The 17,724-nt window shown below is 34.2% G+C and overlaps 1 protein-coding gene across 1 annotated transcript in view; it reads right to left on the bottom strand.

Annotated features, from left to right (window-relative positions):
* Positions 1 to 1,328: 1,328 nt before the first annotated feature.
* The window catches only part of ZRANB2 (zinc finger RANBP2-type containing 2), an 18,352-nt gene continuing 1,956 nt past the window's right edge, over positions 1,329 to 17,724 (bottom strand). Inside the window, 8 exon segments of the mRNA XM_015823335.1 lie at positions 1,329 to 3,096; positions 3,538 to 3,682; positions 3,684 to 3,699; positions 8,301 to 8,381; positions 13,053 to 13,228; positions 14,269 to 14,406; positions 15,906 to 15,982; positions 17,197 to 17,279. Of these exon segments, the coding sequence (XP_015678821.1) occupies positions 3,026 to 3,096; positions 3,538 to 3,682; positions 3,684 to 3,699; positions 8,301 to 8,381; positions 13,053 to 13,228; positions 14,269 to 14,406; positions 15,906 to 15,982; positions 17,197 to 17,279 (787 nt within the window). The 3' untranslated portion in view covers positions 1,329 to 3,025.

Genomic DNA, 17,724 nt, shown 5'->3' with positions numbered 1-17,724 from the left:
AAGCTACAGACCAGATCATATCATATATTGTCTAGCTTATTTGTTGTTTTGCAGCTAATTTAGCTACTAAAAGTAGAAGCTGAATATGTTTACTTTGCTAATTCTTTTTCATTCTCACTTTCTAGACTTTGAAGAACCTGTTTTATTTTGCTAAAAAAATGTTCTGATGTAGTTTATATCTGCTTTTCCTAAGAGATGCTTGTGTTTGTTTAAATCTACTCTTAGTATCAAATTCTTAATCTCAATTTTTTCTAATTTTGTTAATTCTTTTCTAAGAAATTGTACCAGATCCTGATTTGGAGAGCAGGTCGAAACAATACTGAACTTAGTAATTTATCTAATTCTCTCTTAATAAATACTGACCTTTCATTGCTGTCCTTCATTAATCTGTGAGTTTTAAAATGTAAACTAGTCTTAAACAAACTTGCAACTTCTTTTGACTTATTGGGGTCTGTAACAAAATATGCTTATTGACATATTAAGCTTTGATATTATGTGTTCTAAAAGTTTCTTCCAACATAACTGAGGGGGAAAGGATCTTATACAGGTAGTCCTCGACTTACAACATTTCATTTAGTGACCGTTTGAAGTTACAATGGCACTGAAAAAAATAACTTATGACCATTTTTCACATTTATGACCGTTATAGTATCCCCATGATCACATTTGGATGCTTGACAAGTGACACACATTTGACGTTGCAATGTCCAGAGTCATGTGATCCCCTTTTGAGACCTTCTGACAAGCAAAGTCAATGAGGAAACCAGATTCACTTAACAACCATATTAGTAATTTAACAACTGCAGTGATCTGGCAAGAAAAGTCATAAAAACAGAGCAAAACTCACTTAACAAATTTCTCACTTAGCAACATCAATTTTGGGATCAATTGTGGTCGTAAATTGAGGATTACCTGTACAGGGTATCAAAATAATCATCTTTTTAACTGTAGTCTCAAGTTTCTAAAGTTCAATGAGATAAATTTAGAAAACATTTCTACTACCGGTATTTTATATACTTTGCATCCTATGAAAGAAACCAAATTCAATTGGGTTTATAAGAATACATTTTTGAAGCTTTGTTTTCTTCTTGACTCCCAACCCTTGTTATACCCTTCCCTGATTGGCAAAGGAAATATGTAGCAGGCCCACTTTTATCTCCCATGCTACAGATACCATTATTAGTCTATCTCCAGGTTTACTTGGGATCAAAACTTCAAATAAATTTAAATTGTTTCAAGTCACAATATTGAGGGTAAATGAAATGAACTGCAATATATGCAACATCTGGCATTGTTTAAACCGAAAGAATATAAACTACAAATAAATGACATATTTAACTGACATGCTTTATTTACACATCCGCAGAATTGGATCTTCATATAACCAATACAATTTGAATCCAAGCCAAATGAAACCCATAATTTTCCTTTAATTATTCTAGCCTATCATATACCGAGATTAAAACTTGTTAGGTACAATACTGTGAATAAAAGCACAAGAATAGCAAACTGTTAACATGTAGCACTTAGCAAATCTGGTTTTCACATTTTTTAGACTTTCAAAAAGTCAGAAAGGCACAGTTACAAGACTATTTGTACTTGTGCAATCTATGCTACAATTTAGCAGAAGAAAGAGGATACTTAAGAGGAAGCAATATAGGAGTACAGGCATATTTTTTTTTTTGCAAAATTTATCCAAAATATTCACACAGCAAAGCCATTTTGCTATGTCTTTGATCAGCCCCACCCCCATCAAATTTAAGATGTTCATGAAAAGAAAAAAGTTGATGGCAGTTCTGCTCCACTTCCATTGTGCAGTTTGATTTATGAAGCAGATCTTCCAAAATGCAAGATATTGAAGGCATAGCCTATTCCCTAGATTTATTAATTTCCCTTAACATACTTACCTTGGATGTGACTGAAGATGACAAATACATTTCCCCAATCAGTTTAAGAATGGTCAGTACTTAACAAATACATTTGATAGTAAAACAAAAGTGAAAATGAAACATGTTAAGCCATGAATTAGTTGAAATAGATTTGAGGTTTTAGGATTTCTACTCTTATGTATAAAAAATTTCAAGAACAATACCTCTCCAGATCATATCATACTAGTTTGTACATGTTAATTCACCAAGTTGTTCTTTGTAGTTTTCCAGAGATGGTATTCTGGCCAAAACAAGCCTGCATTGGACTGGACTACTGCCAGAGCATAAATTACTTCTGGTTCTGAGAGTTATCTTCTGGAAAATCACTGAAATGGCAGCTTTCACACAAGCGTTTTTCTTAATTATTGTTGCAGTTTCACCAAGTGACGCTAGTTTAATGTGTTCCAGTGGCAGGAGCACCATAAAGGAGACATAGATGCTTTGCCTGAAAGAAATATATTTCTTTCCATATTTTATCTGCAGCATAATGCACTTATTAATTTGCTGAGTCAATAAAGAATAAAGGACTATGGAATCAAACACATTACATGCCTTACATAATACATTATAAAATTCTGCAGAAAACAGAAAAAATTGGTAATTTGCAAAATATCCAGGAAATAATTTATACTAAGTTTCTTCTCTGTTAGAAATCACAAACATATTTCAAAGGAGTTGTTCCTCAGAGTAGAATTATTCTACTCTGAAACTGAGATACATTCCTGCCTACTAATATTGCAAGGATGACGAAGAAAAATTAAACTAAACTTTTTCAGAAACCAGACTTTGAAATTTACATGATGACATAGCAATAGATCAAGGATAGTACTTGGTTGATACTCTCAAACAAGAGTAAATTAAAGCTACCTGTTAAAAAGTTAAGCCCAATTAAATAAAACATGTTTATCTTTCTGGAATCAATTTATGGCTTAAAATATTTCATTACATGTTTTATGAATTAAACTAGCTGCAGTTTTCCATTAAACATGCATCTCTATTAGCAGGATGTACCATTTCTGACCAAATAAAACATCAACTTCTTTATATTGTCTCATGCAATGGACTGTTGTTTTTGTATGTGTGTGTGTGTTTGAATTTTATACATTATTTCTTTTTGGAACTTGTACGAGATCCAGAATGAGAGGATCCAGAGGATGACCTGCGGTTTCTGAAAGAAAAAATGGGAGAAAGCATGCAAACAAGTAAGTTTTAAATGCAATGAGTGTCACAGGGAATGAAAAAAAGAGGAAGAGAGTAGGATTTGAAATATACTTATTAGAATTTCATCTTTGCATCTTAGTAGTATGGAACAGTTCACATAATATTTAGGACTCTTCAATTAAGAAGAGTTTATATATTTTTAAAAATGTAAGTTTACAAGAGTACTATAAGGATCACATGTTTTCTGCATTGTATGTGTATGATTATCTTTAAGATTGGTAATTAAAAGTAGCAAGAATAGATTTTAAAAGCCACAGCTAGACAGAATAAAACGGCCATCACTCCACATACACAAACAGACATACGCGCAGCTTAAAATATTCTGCTCCTTGATCCTTCCAAAGCCAGCATTTAAAGAACAACCATTCTTATTCTACAAAACCCAAACCTTTCAGGTGACCGTGATCTTGTTCGCCTTTTTTTGCGATCTCCAGAAGAAGATCTAGATCGGCTTCTCTTTCTGCTTCTCTCAGTGGAGGATGAGGAATGAGAGCTTGAGTAAGATCTTTTCCTTGGGGTTGAAGAACCCCTGACGGACCTGGAGCTGGATCTTTATTAAGAAATAAATCAGACTTAATCCTAGCATAAACAAAAATACAACTCGATATCAAATGCAGAAATACAAATGCAGTTTCAAAGAATACGTATTAGTGTATGAATACTTACTGCCACGTTAACAAGGACCTAAACTTCAACCATTTTAAATAGTTTGTCTAGGGCCACATCAATAGCCTGTCCAGAACTGACTACATACTCTAAAAGCCATTTATGCTGGTTTAATTGTTGGTTTTCAGTACGTAATAGCAAGCTTGAATATTAAGATGAAGAAATAACGGAGATACAAATTACTCCTATACTGAAGAAAAGGTAGGGGGTCAATTTAAATGATGTGGTACGCTATATATTTAATAAACCCTTGAAAACAAATATCTGATTAAAGTGTTAGGCTGAACTGATGGCAACAGTCATTTATATACTGTAACACAGAATATGTTGGTACAGGTAGTCCTCAACTTACAACTGTTCATTTAAACATCAGCTCAGTTATGACAGCCTTTGGGAAAAATGACTTAGGACCCTTTCCTCGAAATTACGGCCATCGCACCATCCCTGCAGCCATGATTGCAATTTGGGCACTTGGCCACAGGCCTGTATTTATGACGGTTGCAGCATCTTATGGCCATGTAATTGCAACTGCAACCTTTCCAGCTGCCTTCCAACAAGCAAAATCAATAGGGGAGGCTGAATTTCCTTAACAACTGCATAGTTCACCTAACCCAGGGGTCCTCAAACCTGGCCACTTTAAGACTTGTGGATTTCAACTCCCAGAATTCCCCAGTCCAGAAGTCTTAAAGTGGCCACGTTTGAGGACCCCTGACCTAACTATTAACCAGTTTGCTTAACAATGGCAGTAAAAATGGTCGTAAAATTGGGCTGCTCACATGATGACTTGGTTAATGACGTATCACTTAGCAACTAAAATTCAGGTCCCACTTGTGATCATAAATTGAGGACGACCTGTAAGAGATTTGCATTTCATATACAGGCAAGTAAAAAGCTCTGTATATGAAATTTATTTATTTCAGCCTGAATAGGTATAAAACTAGAATATATAAAGTAGTATGTCCCAAAGGTGCTTTTTCAGGAGGCATATTAAACAGGAGGCTTCTTGAAAAGCACCTTTGGGACAACCATGACCTGGATGACTGAGAATCTCCACAGACATCTAAAGTAGGAACCTTTCAGATTGATTCATTCAACTGCCAAGAGCATATACTTTTTCAAAGGGAAATTTCTATTTTCTGGCTGCCAATTTCTTTACGCAAAATATTTGGTTTCATTAGTAAATATGGAAAAAAAATGCATAGAAAAGGGCACTTTTCCTTTTTTTCACAAAAAGATTTAACAGTTTTTGTAATCTGCAGCTCTGGAGTTAGCATTTTATTTTCTTAAAGAATAAAATGTTAACTGAGTTAACATGTTATCCATTAGATTACAGGTAATCCTCAACCTAACAATGGTTCAGAATTACGACAGCCTTGGAAAAGGGTGCTTTATGGCTGTCGAAAAGACCGCACCACCACTCCTGCAGTCACGTGATCACAAACTGGGGGCTTGGCAACCTCTCCGCACTTATGACCGATTGCCAAATGCTCCATGGTCATGCGATTACCATTTGCAATCTTCTTTGCCGGCTTCTCCAGAACCTCATTGTGGAATTTGGCAGGAAAGATTGCAAATGGCTGTTGCCTGCTAAAAAGGCTCCCACTTGTCTCTGGGGGCCGGCTGCGAGACCCATCTGCCAAAGTCAAACCTCTCTGGCGGATGCAGAAACAGAACTGAAGAAGATTCGAGCTCCATTCTTGAATGCTGCTGGAGGATTTCTCTTTCGTGCATGGAAGGGAGTTGTACTTTGGTGGGGTGCAGAAATGGAGTTCAAGTTTTGAATGATTTAAGCTCCCTGAAGCCCACTGAAACAATTTCCTCCTACACAGGGAACTGCCCAGCAGTTCTATACCCTATGGTTGGGTATAGAAACAGCTCAAATCCTGAAAATATAAGCTCCATTCCTGCCCCCTCCCAGAATTCCTTCATGCGCATGGAGGAGAGCTGATCTGCTTTGGTGGGCTGTAGAAATGGAATTCAAATCCTGAAGATTTGAGCTCGGTTCCTCACCCTGCCAAAGGAGTTCCCTTCCAGATATGCAGAAAAGCTGAACTCCTTCAGCAACTCTTTCAGCCATCCCAAAGACAAGAACAAGCCAAAATACAAGCAGAGTGGAGAAGAAGGGTGGAATGAGCATGGGATGCCTCAGGCAGTTGGGGAGGCCCTAGAAGACCCACCACAGGCCGTAAGAGTTTCTTCATTCAGGGGTTGATAATCCTGCTTGGATTTCGGCAGGATGGTTTTCAGTTCTTGAATGGAGCCTCTCCTAGAGCCTTCCCCCACCCAAGGCACCCCATATTTGGGGCTCTGTCTGCTTAACGACCCGTGAGATCACCTAACGACTGCAACTGGGAAGATGGGTGCAGAACGAAGCAGTCATGTCATGTCTCATTTAACAACGGCTTTGCTCAACAACCATGATTCCAATCCCAAATAGGGTTGTAAGTCAAGTAAAACAAAATAGAAACTATGAGCTGAAGCCAACTTTACCTATATTCGACAACAAGTCTAGCTCTGACTCTAAAGAGACTACAGACTGGATTCTGAAGCCTCATAAAAAAAATTAAGGAAAGAAAATCATTTTGCTGCTACGTACTTGTTATCTATCATTTATCAAACTCTGATCTTCAGACTAAATATTTCTTACTTCTATATAGCTTAAATAAAAAATTTAACTGAGCACAACAGATATTAGCTCTTAGTGAGTTAATAGATACATTTGCACATACAATTTTAGAAACCACCTCCACCCAGCAGGCTGCACACTTCAATGCATTCCTAAGTGACCAAGAGCGTATATAATTTTTACATGGTGCAAAGTTAAAAAAATGTTACTTTTCTACAAATTCAAATTCTTACTTGATATTCTTAGACAGCTGTTTACAGAACCAAAATAAGAAAACGGTGAATAGATGCAGAAGTTTAAGACACCTTTCCAGTTGCTTCAGTGATCGTTTATCCCCCCCCTTTTTTTATTGTAAAGTTGTTGATAAGATACCAAAAGGTTATTAGTTTGGTAGGCCTACAATTAACAGGTGAAGACAAATTTCACAGATGAACAAAACCTTAAACATTTTTTAAAAAATGTTTTAAATGTGATTCATTTTTAAAAAATGTTTTGGACTGGTGAACACATCAGCTGAACAATATACATTTTCAGCGAAAAGGGAAACACATTTGAAGAAAAAAGTACCTTGGCTACCTTAACTCTATCATACTTCACATAGGAAATATTGCGTTGTTGGAAACAATGGATTGAACTACATATCAACATATCCCAGATACTAATGTCCCACAATCAGTAATGAAACTGAAGCAAAAAACAGATGTTTCAGAAACACACATCACTGAATAGAAAATATATTTTGGCTTGACCTCCCAGTTTCCAAAGGGAAAATCTGAGGGAAAATTTTAAACATGCAGTACAGGCAAGAAGACCTAAGAATATTTTTGAGCTAGATGAGCTGTGCAAGGAAGAGTGGGAAAGTATTCCAAAATCAAGAACAGAAAAAACTCTCTTAGATTTGGAAGCTTTCTGCCAAAGGAGGTGTTATAAAGTGCTGACTAGTACAATGTCTAAACTTCTGCACCTACCATATTCACTGTTTCTCATCTTGAACGCATAAAAGTGCATATAAATAGTAAGCATGCATTCAAATATGCAGAAAAAGTTTTGTTTAACACCGTACAATGTAGAGATTTTGTCAGCTTCTGTTCACTCAGTAATTCATTGATACATACAATTTGGCCAGAAGTGCCTAAACTTTTGCATGCCATTGGGTTAGAATTAATTTTTAAAAATCCTGCCTTCTATTTTAAGCAATCATATTAACTACAAATATTTTCACACAGGTTTTGGGAGGGGAAAAAATCAGACTGGCAAGGCAGTACTTTACCTATATCTGTTTTAGACATGGGAGAAAAAATTAACTATGGATATACATTTTAATATAATTACTGTTCATTATTTCCTATTTTTTTTCAAATACAAGTTAAGTACCAGAAATAGGGAAAAAGCTTTGTTATTTTAAGATTGAATATTCAACATTCAGCGTTTCTGTATATAGTTTAGCTTAGAATACAGATACCTGGTAAATTGACTTTACACATACATTTTAGTTAGTCAGATTTCCTGTCTTTCCCCTGAAAACTCAAATAATTATCATACCATCTCTCCTCCAATTTTCATAGTCTCCTGTAAAGACCCTCTGAGGGAGATGGGTGGTTCAAAGATTGTGAAAAATAAATTAAAACAATAAATAAACACCTTCACTCTCTCAATTTTTAAACATTTTCTTAGAGAATTTGTAATAAATCATTTTGCTACTTTAGTAAATATAATTTCATTTGCTACTAAAATTATATTAAAAGAAAGACATTTGTAGCAAATGCTTATAATAAAGTAGTATGGATGGTGACTTCTTCATCTCTCTCTATCTCTCTCTCTCTCTCCCTCTGACAAGCAGAGCTTGCTACCTCATTCACCTTGATTTCGACCCACGAGATCTAGAACGTTCTCTGGAAGTGGAATGAGACCGTGACCTTGAACTGGAAGAGCTTCTGGACCTGAAACAACATGAATATTTTTCTTTTTGGAAGGAACAGAAAAACAAGAATCCAATGAGCTTAAGCTTTTAATTTAACAGTATTTGAAATTTATATTATTTTATCTCCTTCACCTCACTAGGACATTTTTCACAGAGTGATTTAAACAAGCAAACAAAAAACTTGGTTAGGAACTAAGTAGCTGTTTGATCAATAGAAGCAGCATAAGCTAAGTAAGCAGGGCTTATCTATCTATCTTCCAGGTCATGTTATAAGTTGCTTTTTGAAATATTCTTCCTGAATAATTTGTCATATATTATGTTTGGATGTTATCACAGAAGATAAGCTTATTGCCTTTTTGAAGTCCAGTCAATGAATAATAATAATAATAAATGATTACAGGTAGTCCTTGACTTATGACCACAATTGGGACCAGAACTTCAGCACTAAAAGATCTGGTCATGTGTCATCACATAACTGTGCCCAATTTTAATACTTTTTGCCTTGGTTGTTAAGCGAATCCAGCTTCCCCCATTGACTTTCATTGCCAGAAGCTGGCTGGGAAGGTCACAAATGGTGATCACGTGACCGTGGGACATTGCAACATCATAAATACAAGCTGGCTGCCAAATGCCCAAATCACAATCCCATGTCCAGGGGATGCTGTAATGGTCGTAAGTGCAAGGATTTTTCAGCACTATTGTAACTAGTTGCTAAACGATTGGTTGTAAGTTAAGGACTACCTCTAAATTTAAATTACATTCTCTTGAAAAGGATTTATCTTAAAACTTTAAGAATTTTCCCAATGGATTTTGATGTGTAAGTCACAGACAAAAATGAATCTTGTAAGTTAGTATGAACTGCACAGTTCAAAACAGAAAATAGTCAAGTTAAAGTTACCTATACCAGAGGTCTACCACAAATAACATGTTCCACAAGAATTTGAAAGCAACTTAATCACAATTCAATAACCCTTAATGAAAACCAAGTTGTATGAGTCTAAATATATCTATTCAGAAATAAGCCTTAGAGGGATTTGTTCTGACATAATCCTATTTTATTTATTTAGAAATAAATGCCAGTAGACTCTATGAGATTTTCTTTTAAATAAATGAGTGTCTTCTTAGTCGTTTCTAGGCACAGTCTTAGAGTTCAATCGGTTATTTTCAATATTTATCCAATGTTTGTAGAACATCTGGAATATTGCTGATTTATGATATATCAAAGTATTCATAGCTTTCATTTTTAAAACTGTATTTCTCTGACAGATTTTATCTATTTTAGTTTAAGTATCAGCAAACTGCAAAAACTGATGAGTAGTAAAACTTTTTTAAACAACTTTTTATAAAGCTTGCTGTGTTTACAAGACAAGAAATTGTTAACACAAGGAAAATGCAAATGGAGGTCTCTAGGTTGTATACATTTATTTCAATTTTAAGTGTTTCCATAATAGGATAATTGTACAATTTCATTTACCCTCAGTAAAAAAATACTGGATTTTCTGCTTAATAATAAGGTAATTTATTTTAAAAGAACTCTAGAAAATGTATTTAATATTACTATTCTGGCCTAAATTTGTGATTTATCCATCATACAAAGATCTAAGATCATTAAGTAAATAAATTACGGATTTTCAATCTGAAATATTTTAATTAATTTTTAAAAACAGACTGGATCCAGAACTTTCATGAGCTGAGTTGGATGAACAGACACTCTTGCTTGATGAATAATGCTTTTGATTATTCTTTATGAAAAAAATAATAAAGTATCTTTTTGGGAATCAATATAGAGGAAGGAACTCAGTAGTAACCACTGTCAGTAGCATATATTTTGAAGCCTTGCATTTTATTTGACATTGGTCAAATAGCTTGACTCATTTTATTCCTGATAAAAGTTGGCCTGCTGGGAGATAGCAGAATAAAAGACCAGTAATGGAAGAATTTGCTTACTAAATTCAGCAGTGGTACCTGTATATATCTGCCAATGAGACGTTCTTTTTCTTGGGAAATCCTAGTATCCAGATTTCTAGCTAGCTAACCTTATGGATCTGCCTTAAGAAACTGTCTTAAGAAACTGAACAAAGTTCATACAGAATTAAACACCTCTAAGCACAATCTCCTTTTTTAGTCAAACACCAAGATCCTCATCCAGAAAGCCAGAATTCTTGCTTTTCTGGTTATCTACAAAGCATATAAACCAGCTAGATTCAAAGGTTCACTTGCTGAATCAATATCCTGGATTTGTTCATTATCTCTACCAGCTCCTTGACAGCTCACTGCAGTGCCTTACGAAGACTGTTGGGTGCAAATATGGATTGATTTAAATCACCAAAAGAAAAAGCATAGATTTTAATTTCTCATTTGATCCAAGATATTGTGTATTCTCTCGAAGATTGTCCTGGCAGTTTGGAGTAATAATTCTTCACATCTTTCTTAAACATTTGCATACTACTTCAATTAGTTTCTAATTCACAGTTCCTTTTTATGCTTTTTTTAATGTACGAGTCTTACGTCAACTTCCCCCCCACCCTCAGGATAGTTTCATTATGATATAAGGATCAAACAAAGCTATAATGTTTTTCAATATTATAGAGTCTGGGGGGAGGGGAGCAGTAATTAAACTGAATAGAGAGGAACACAGACACAAAAATGAAAAATACCCATGTTGAGGTACTAAGTTATTCGTGTTGGATATCTTTAATTTATTTTATACAATTTTAATTATAGAATTCACATATTTATAATGAAAAGTATAGTAATAATGTTTTTGTTCAAATATTTGAAATTTTTAGAATTTTTTAAAATCTTGAAAAAATCTAAATTAAAAAATCCTTTAAAAAATGTACTCTGTAGTCTTGAGTTCACCATTTCAACAATCGAGTAAAAATCTGTACCTTATGAAGCACTGTTAGTTAAAATCTTTAAGAAACTATTTTTAATTTATTTTGAAACCAAATAGTTTTGAACTTCCGGTGCCTTGATCCACTTGCCCTATTATTGCTGCCCAAGTGTTAGAAAAAAGGTCTGGTAACAGTATTTGGATGATACCTACAAAAGCCTGAATTGTTTTCCCTTCAGCTCATGAAAAGCTAACTTTATGCAGCATTTTTTCTAATCTTTTATGAACAAGTAAGAGTAAAGTCCTTTGGAATTCCATTATTTTTGCAACAAATATTTCTGATTATGTTTTATTTTTCTTTCTCAAGTCTATCAATGTTACAAATAATGTAGTTTTTCTTAGTCCACACCACCTTTCAATCCTTGATCTTTCTCCAGCAACTTTACTCCCTTCCCTTTATTTATAATTTATATTCAGTAATTATTGCTGTCTTCTATTTTCCCTAATTTTAGATCATGATATATAGAATTAACATGTTGGTCAATGTGTTTAGTGGGCATGCAAACCAAGCCACATTCTCGTCTATGAAATGGATAATTATTTCCCCATATGTTGTTTGAGTTATAACAGAATTGTATTAATTAAACAACTGAATGTTAATATTTACCCCAGTAAAATTTTCCACCTGCATGTTAAGCTTATTTAGCATTGATTTTCAAATGTAAGCTTGAGCTAATGAGTCAGAAAAAGCTATTTATGTAGAAATAAAAACCAAGGGTATTTGAGTCTACTAGCCTGAGCTCTGAGCTTTAGGTTGTTTCTTAGTTGTACAAATACAGCATATGAATTTCCACATTACAGGGATGATGATCCCCAGCAGTAGATGGAGAAGCAAAGAAACAATTAGTGGTTTCACACTTCCCAATTTTCCAACAAGGACCACATCATTGTACTGGAATCCCTTCCAAAAGTGAAAAGATGTCTTCTTTTTATAAAATGTTATACCTGAATATAATCCAATATAGAAAATTTTATTTTTTTCCCTTTTCTATAAAAGGCACTGGGCTACATTTGTACGTTGATGAGGATAGTATAAAAATGTTTTAAGTCAATGAAAAAAAATCCAAAATATGGAGACTACAGAATCCTGAAATCAACAAATTCCTTCTTAATTGGAGTGTTTTTATCCAACATAGTTTTCCTTTAGGGATATTTTAAAACATAACTATATTTGTATTTGGCAGTTTCTCCATAAACATTTTTTATGAATTCATCATCATAAAACTGATACAAAATGGAGATGCTGTAATTTTTGGTAAAAAAAAATGCTGCCAAAAACTAGGCTCTTCAAGGGTTAATGTGTATACAGAGACCCTTGTTTATTTAGAAGTTTATATACAAGTTTAAGTTTTATTATTTTTTAAATTCCAATCCCTTCACTTAAAAATAAGGATAACGTTTACTTTTTTAATAAGTTTCTGCCAATAAGCAGATCTTTAAATACTCAGATTAATATTTGTCTCTCACCAAGCCATTAACAAAAATGTATTTTGAGGTCACAAATCTATATGACATAGCAGGACTATATTTAGCTGCTACAAAAATACTAAAATTAAGAACCAAGTCTTTAATTTCATGGCTTCTAAACTCACAATTGTCATAAAACTCAGAATAACCACCTCCAATTCACTCATCTTTAAGGCTGTTTATCCCTGCAGCGGGATATGTAAGATTGATTAGACTAACTTAAACTGCAAAAAAATAATTTAAAAGTTAATCACAAAAGAGAGGTAAATAAAGAAAGTTAGATACTGACATTTTGTCTGGCGTTACCCTTGACCTGTACCCGTTTACCTGGACCTAGACCTTGAGCTTGAGTGGGAGGATGAGCGAGATGAAGATCGTGAAGAAGATCGAGACTTGGAACAACTTCGTCTAGCGATGGAAGATGTCTTCTTATTGGCAGAATCTTCTTCTTCACTATCGTCAAGATTATATTTAGAGAGATCAGCATCATCCTCATCTTCATCCTGGAAAATAATACTGGCAGCTTTTTATGCTCGTTAGGAAAAAAGAAGGTATACTAATTTGATCATAAATCCCCCAGAGCATGTCCATAACATTTCTCAATAAGGACAAGGACGTTTATGCAGCCTGTTCATATGATTTACAGATAAGAGATAAATTCTATAAACATTAGATTTAGAAAGAAGAGCTGGACATCTTATTTAGATAAGAAAACTGATGTGGCCGGCTACTATATTTAGACTAACATACATCAAAATGCTACAGAACAACCATGTCTGTCTCTCTGTTTTTATCACGCAGAATGAATGATGTAGTTAAAATACAATCTATTAACATCATTTCTTTTGAGGGAAAAAGAAACAGTCTTTAAATATTAAGTTTTCTTTGTTCCACCAGTTCAAACTGATATTAAAAATTGAACTTAAACAGTAATTTAACTGGCAGGAATCATGCATACACTCATGCATACTGAATAAATATTTAATTCATACTAGCATAATTGCTTCCTCTCATGCAAGGTTAAGCTACCATATCTCATATTGCTTTTTGTTTTGCAGTATATATATATTTGTTTGTTTGTTTCCTATAGTGGTCCATCTCAACAAGTGACTCCTGGTGGGGTACATAATAAAACAAACACAAATTAAAAATAATTTTTCAATTGATTGTATATTTGCTTTCTTAATTTCTGAAAGTTCCCTTGAGGACCAAACAAAAAGATGTCTGTTTAAATATACACAAGTGTTTTGTAGAACAAGCATCAATAACCATTTCACCCCTAAATGTACAAACACATCTTTTATAAGTCACTTACTGAAAACTGATCTAATTATGCATTATTTTCTAAAGACTTTTCTAAAAAGTCCAGCATTCAAAGGACTTTGCATGTTACTTAACATACAGAAATAAAAGTGTTAATGTTTCTCATCTTGCTGGATAAGGAAAGTGATCTCTGACATATTAGAACTGAAAAGTTAAAGTTAATACCATTCTGTATGTTTATCTATGAATGGAGTGTTACACCTTGAAGATTTTATTTTACCTCATCTAATTTATACTTAGACAGATCTCCATCCTCATCCTCCTCTTCTTCCCCTTCAGATTCCTTATCTTCAACTTCCTTTAAGATAGATGCAGGACCAACAGGTTTTCCTCTATATTTTTTCTTTTTGCGGCCAAACTAACAAAAAACAAAACATAAATTTAAGAATTCTTATCCAGGAATTAAGAGCCATTGGATTATTGCAGAATATGCAGTTTTCTATTGCCTCATTTCTTTGCAAAAAGGGGAAAAAAACACACAATGCAGGTTATTAATTGAGTTAAATAGATCTAACTCTGGCATAAGTCCACTATATATTTTAAGATGAATCTTAAAACTTAATAGAGGGGTACAGAAGCTGAACTTTTCAATCCCTTTCTACAAATGTATGTATACATAATCAGTGCAGGCAAGAGATGAGTGAACAAATGATCTGCTTTTATATGAAGGATCCATTATTTTTACTAATAGAATTCCTTATTTATAGGCAAACATTTTATTCATTAATGGAATTAATACTAGCTTTTTGCCTAACTCACATTTTTTGGCTTCTGGCCAATGAATATGTATATTTAAAATACAAAATAAAAGTCTCATGCATACATTGGCTGGTGGAAAAAATAGAATGGTTTAATTTTTTTGTTTTAACCTTTTTTCTGTTTACTCCTTTTGGTGGGACTAGTTAAATTCAACACACTTTTTCACTCAAACAAACAGAGTAACTAATTTGATGTACAAACCGATTTAATGGAAGGACTGATTAGTATGTAACTTATCTGTATAAAGAATCTATAGTTTTATGCAACATTTCCCATCCTAGATATTGTTCTCCAGAACTATCTAAGAGCGCCAATGTAGAATTTTAACATGCTGAAATAGGAAAATTATGAAATATATTAAGTGTTATCACGGTATCAATTTTTACTACATAAAAATCAAATTTGGTATTTGTACTTCATGCTTTTATGGCTTGTTCCATGCCTCAGGAATTTATTCCTCTACAAAGATGTAATAGTAATAAAGTTGGAAGGGACCTTGGAGGTCATCTAGTCCAACCCCCTGCTCAGGCAGGAAGCCCTATACCATTTCAAACAAATGGCTGTCCAGTCTCTTCTTAAAAACTTCCTGTGTTGGAGCATTCACAGCCTCCGGAGGCAGGTCGTTCCACTGGTTAATTGTTCTAACTGTCAGGAAGTTTCTCCTTAGTTCTAGGTTTCTTCTCTCTCTGGTTAGTTTTCATCCATTGCTTCTTGTTCTGCCCTCAGGCACTTTGGAGAATAGCTTGACTCCCTCTTCTTTGTGGCAACCCCTGAGATATTGGAACACTGCTATCATGTCACCCCTCACCCTTCTCTTCATTAGACTAGACATACCCAATTCCAGCAACCGTTCTTTAAATATTTTAGCCTCCAATCCTCTAATGTTAAAGCTAAGCATTATGTTACAGTCTATGAGATTTCTTTTAAAACCTTCCTTTGGTAATCTTAAACCAATGTGTTATTTCAGCCAAAAAATATAACCGACATTTTCAGAGCCATGTTTGCGAATTAGAACTAAAAAAATGACTTTAGGAATGAGTTTTCCCATTAGCACAGTATATTTTAAAAGTAACATTTCATTACATAGATATCACTCACCTCATCATACTCCCCATCTGACTCTTCACGTTCTATATATTCAACATTCTCTCTTTCATTGAAGCCCCCACCATATCCTACAAAAAGAAATTCCCAAAAGTCTCAAAAAGTAAAGCAATATTCCAGGGATACGACATGTTACTTTATAGTAAGTAAAAGTAACCGCAAAGATTTCTACGTAAGGGCCTATTAGTTTGCATAAAAAGGCAGTAAAAACTGAAAGGGAAACAGAGGTATGGGAGCCATCTACATACTATTTCATTAGTTTTATCTGTGCAGATAATTTAGAAGTCTACAAAAGCAATGGCAGTCAACAGAATTTCCTGGCAGTCACTTGAAACTAAGTCAAGGCAGCTGGCAGAGTGGCGTTGTGGCACAAGACTCTCTAAGAGTCTCAGAGAGGAAGAAAAGATTGTAGAAATGCAAACAAAATCATGTTGTGCGAGCTCAGTTATATGGCCAGAAACAGTTCTAGGAACCAATTGAGATGCACATTTTTCAGCCCCACCAATTCCAACTGTTTAGATCAGGGGTGTCAAACTCGCAATGTCATGTGACGTGTCGCAACGTATCGTGACTTTTTTCCCATTGCCGGCAATGGGGTGGGTGCGGTTTCGCTATGATGCATCCAGCCCGCAGGTCAGCAGTTTGACACCCCTGGTTTAGTACTGTCAAAGCTATAAATGTAAATCACATCTTGAGCAGCATGCATATAAAAGACATCAAACTTTCTGTTAGATGCAACATCTGCCACTGTAGGAAACATTTTTATATATTGAAATATTCTTTTTTAAAATCACCATCTGCCATAGTATTAAAAAATATTTATACAGCTATGGACATCCTCCTATATGCTCACTGGGAAGCCAAAGATTCTTCCCCAATATTTCAGTCCCTGTGGGTCTGAAAAATAAAGGGATGCATCACCAGAGATCTTGAGAAATATTCAACATTCCACATGTTGAATATTTTTTTAATACAGAGAGGGGCATTCTAAGAAGCCACTAGTATCATTTGACCTGAATTCCTCTGAAATCTATTAGAATATTTATCTTGATCAAATTTATGAACTGATAATCTATTTTTTTTATTAAATCAGTTATCCCTAAGTTAGTTTAATGTCAATTTGTGCACAAAATCAGACTGATTCGATATGATAGCCCAGCTTAGAAATCAGTAGGAAATTCCAAATGAATCAACTCATTAATTTGAGCCAGATTGCTGCTATCTGCACACCTTAACTATTTGATATAGAATATTTTCTAAAGCATTTTAGCTAAGGCTATATTACCTGTTCTTTCTTCAAGTTTGGCATACTTTGGAGTGTTGCACATATTGCATTCTGACCTCCGGGCCCAATTAACATTACCACATCTTTGGGATGAAAAATACATCAGTTTAAAAACTGAAAATAATACTTGTAATATTAACAAGATAAATATTAGCTGACACCTGAAGAACCAGAATGTTTAAAATAATTTTTAATTGAAGGAGCAGAGTTTCTCTCCTATATTTCAGATACAACAAATAGCATTTAAATGTCAAGCAAAACTTTTTTGGCACATATACTGGTGCATATATATTTTTGATATTATATTTAGTGCCCCCAAAAATCTTCCCATAGTTACAATTAAGCCTAAATCTGAACAAAATACAAGCAAAAAAAGAGCAAACAAAATATTTTACTTTGACCAAACAATTCATTGGTTTGTTTGGTTGATTTTTTGCAAGTCAGCGGGTTAAAGAGATGGAGATATTCTCCTGTCATATATAGATTTTACAGCAATGGCACAATTCCCATATGGTATCAATGAAAATA

This window comes from Protobothrops mucrosquamatus, unplaced genomic scaffold (assembly GCF_001527695.2).
Source record: "Protobothrops mucrosquamatus isolate PMUCROS unplaced genomic scaffold, P.Mucros_1.0 scaffold1837, whole genome shotgun sequence".
Taxonomy (NCBI): domain Eukaryota; kingdom Metazoa; phylum Chordata; class Lepidosauria; order Squamata; family Viperidae; genus Protobothrops; species Protobothrops mucrosquamatus.
Note: the sequence above shows the minus strand (reverse complement) of the source record. Positions and strands in the feature narration are given on the sequence as shown.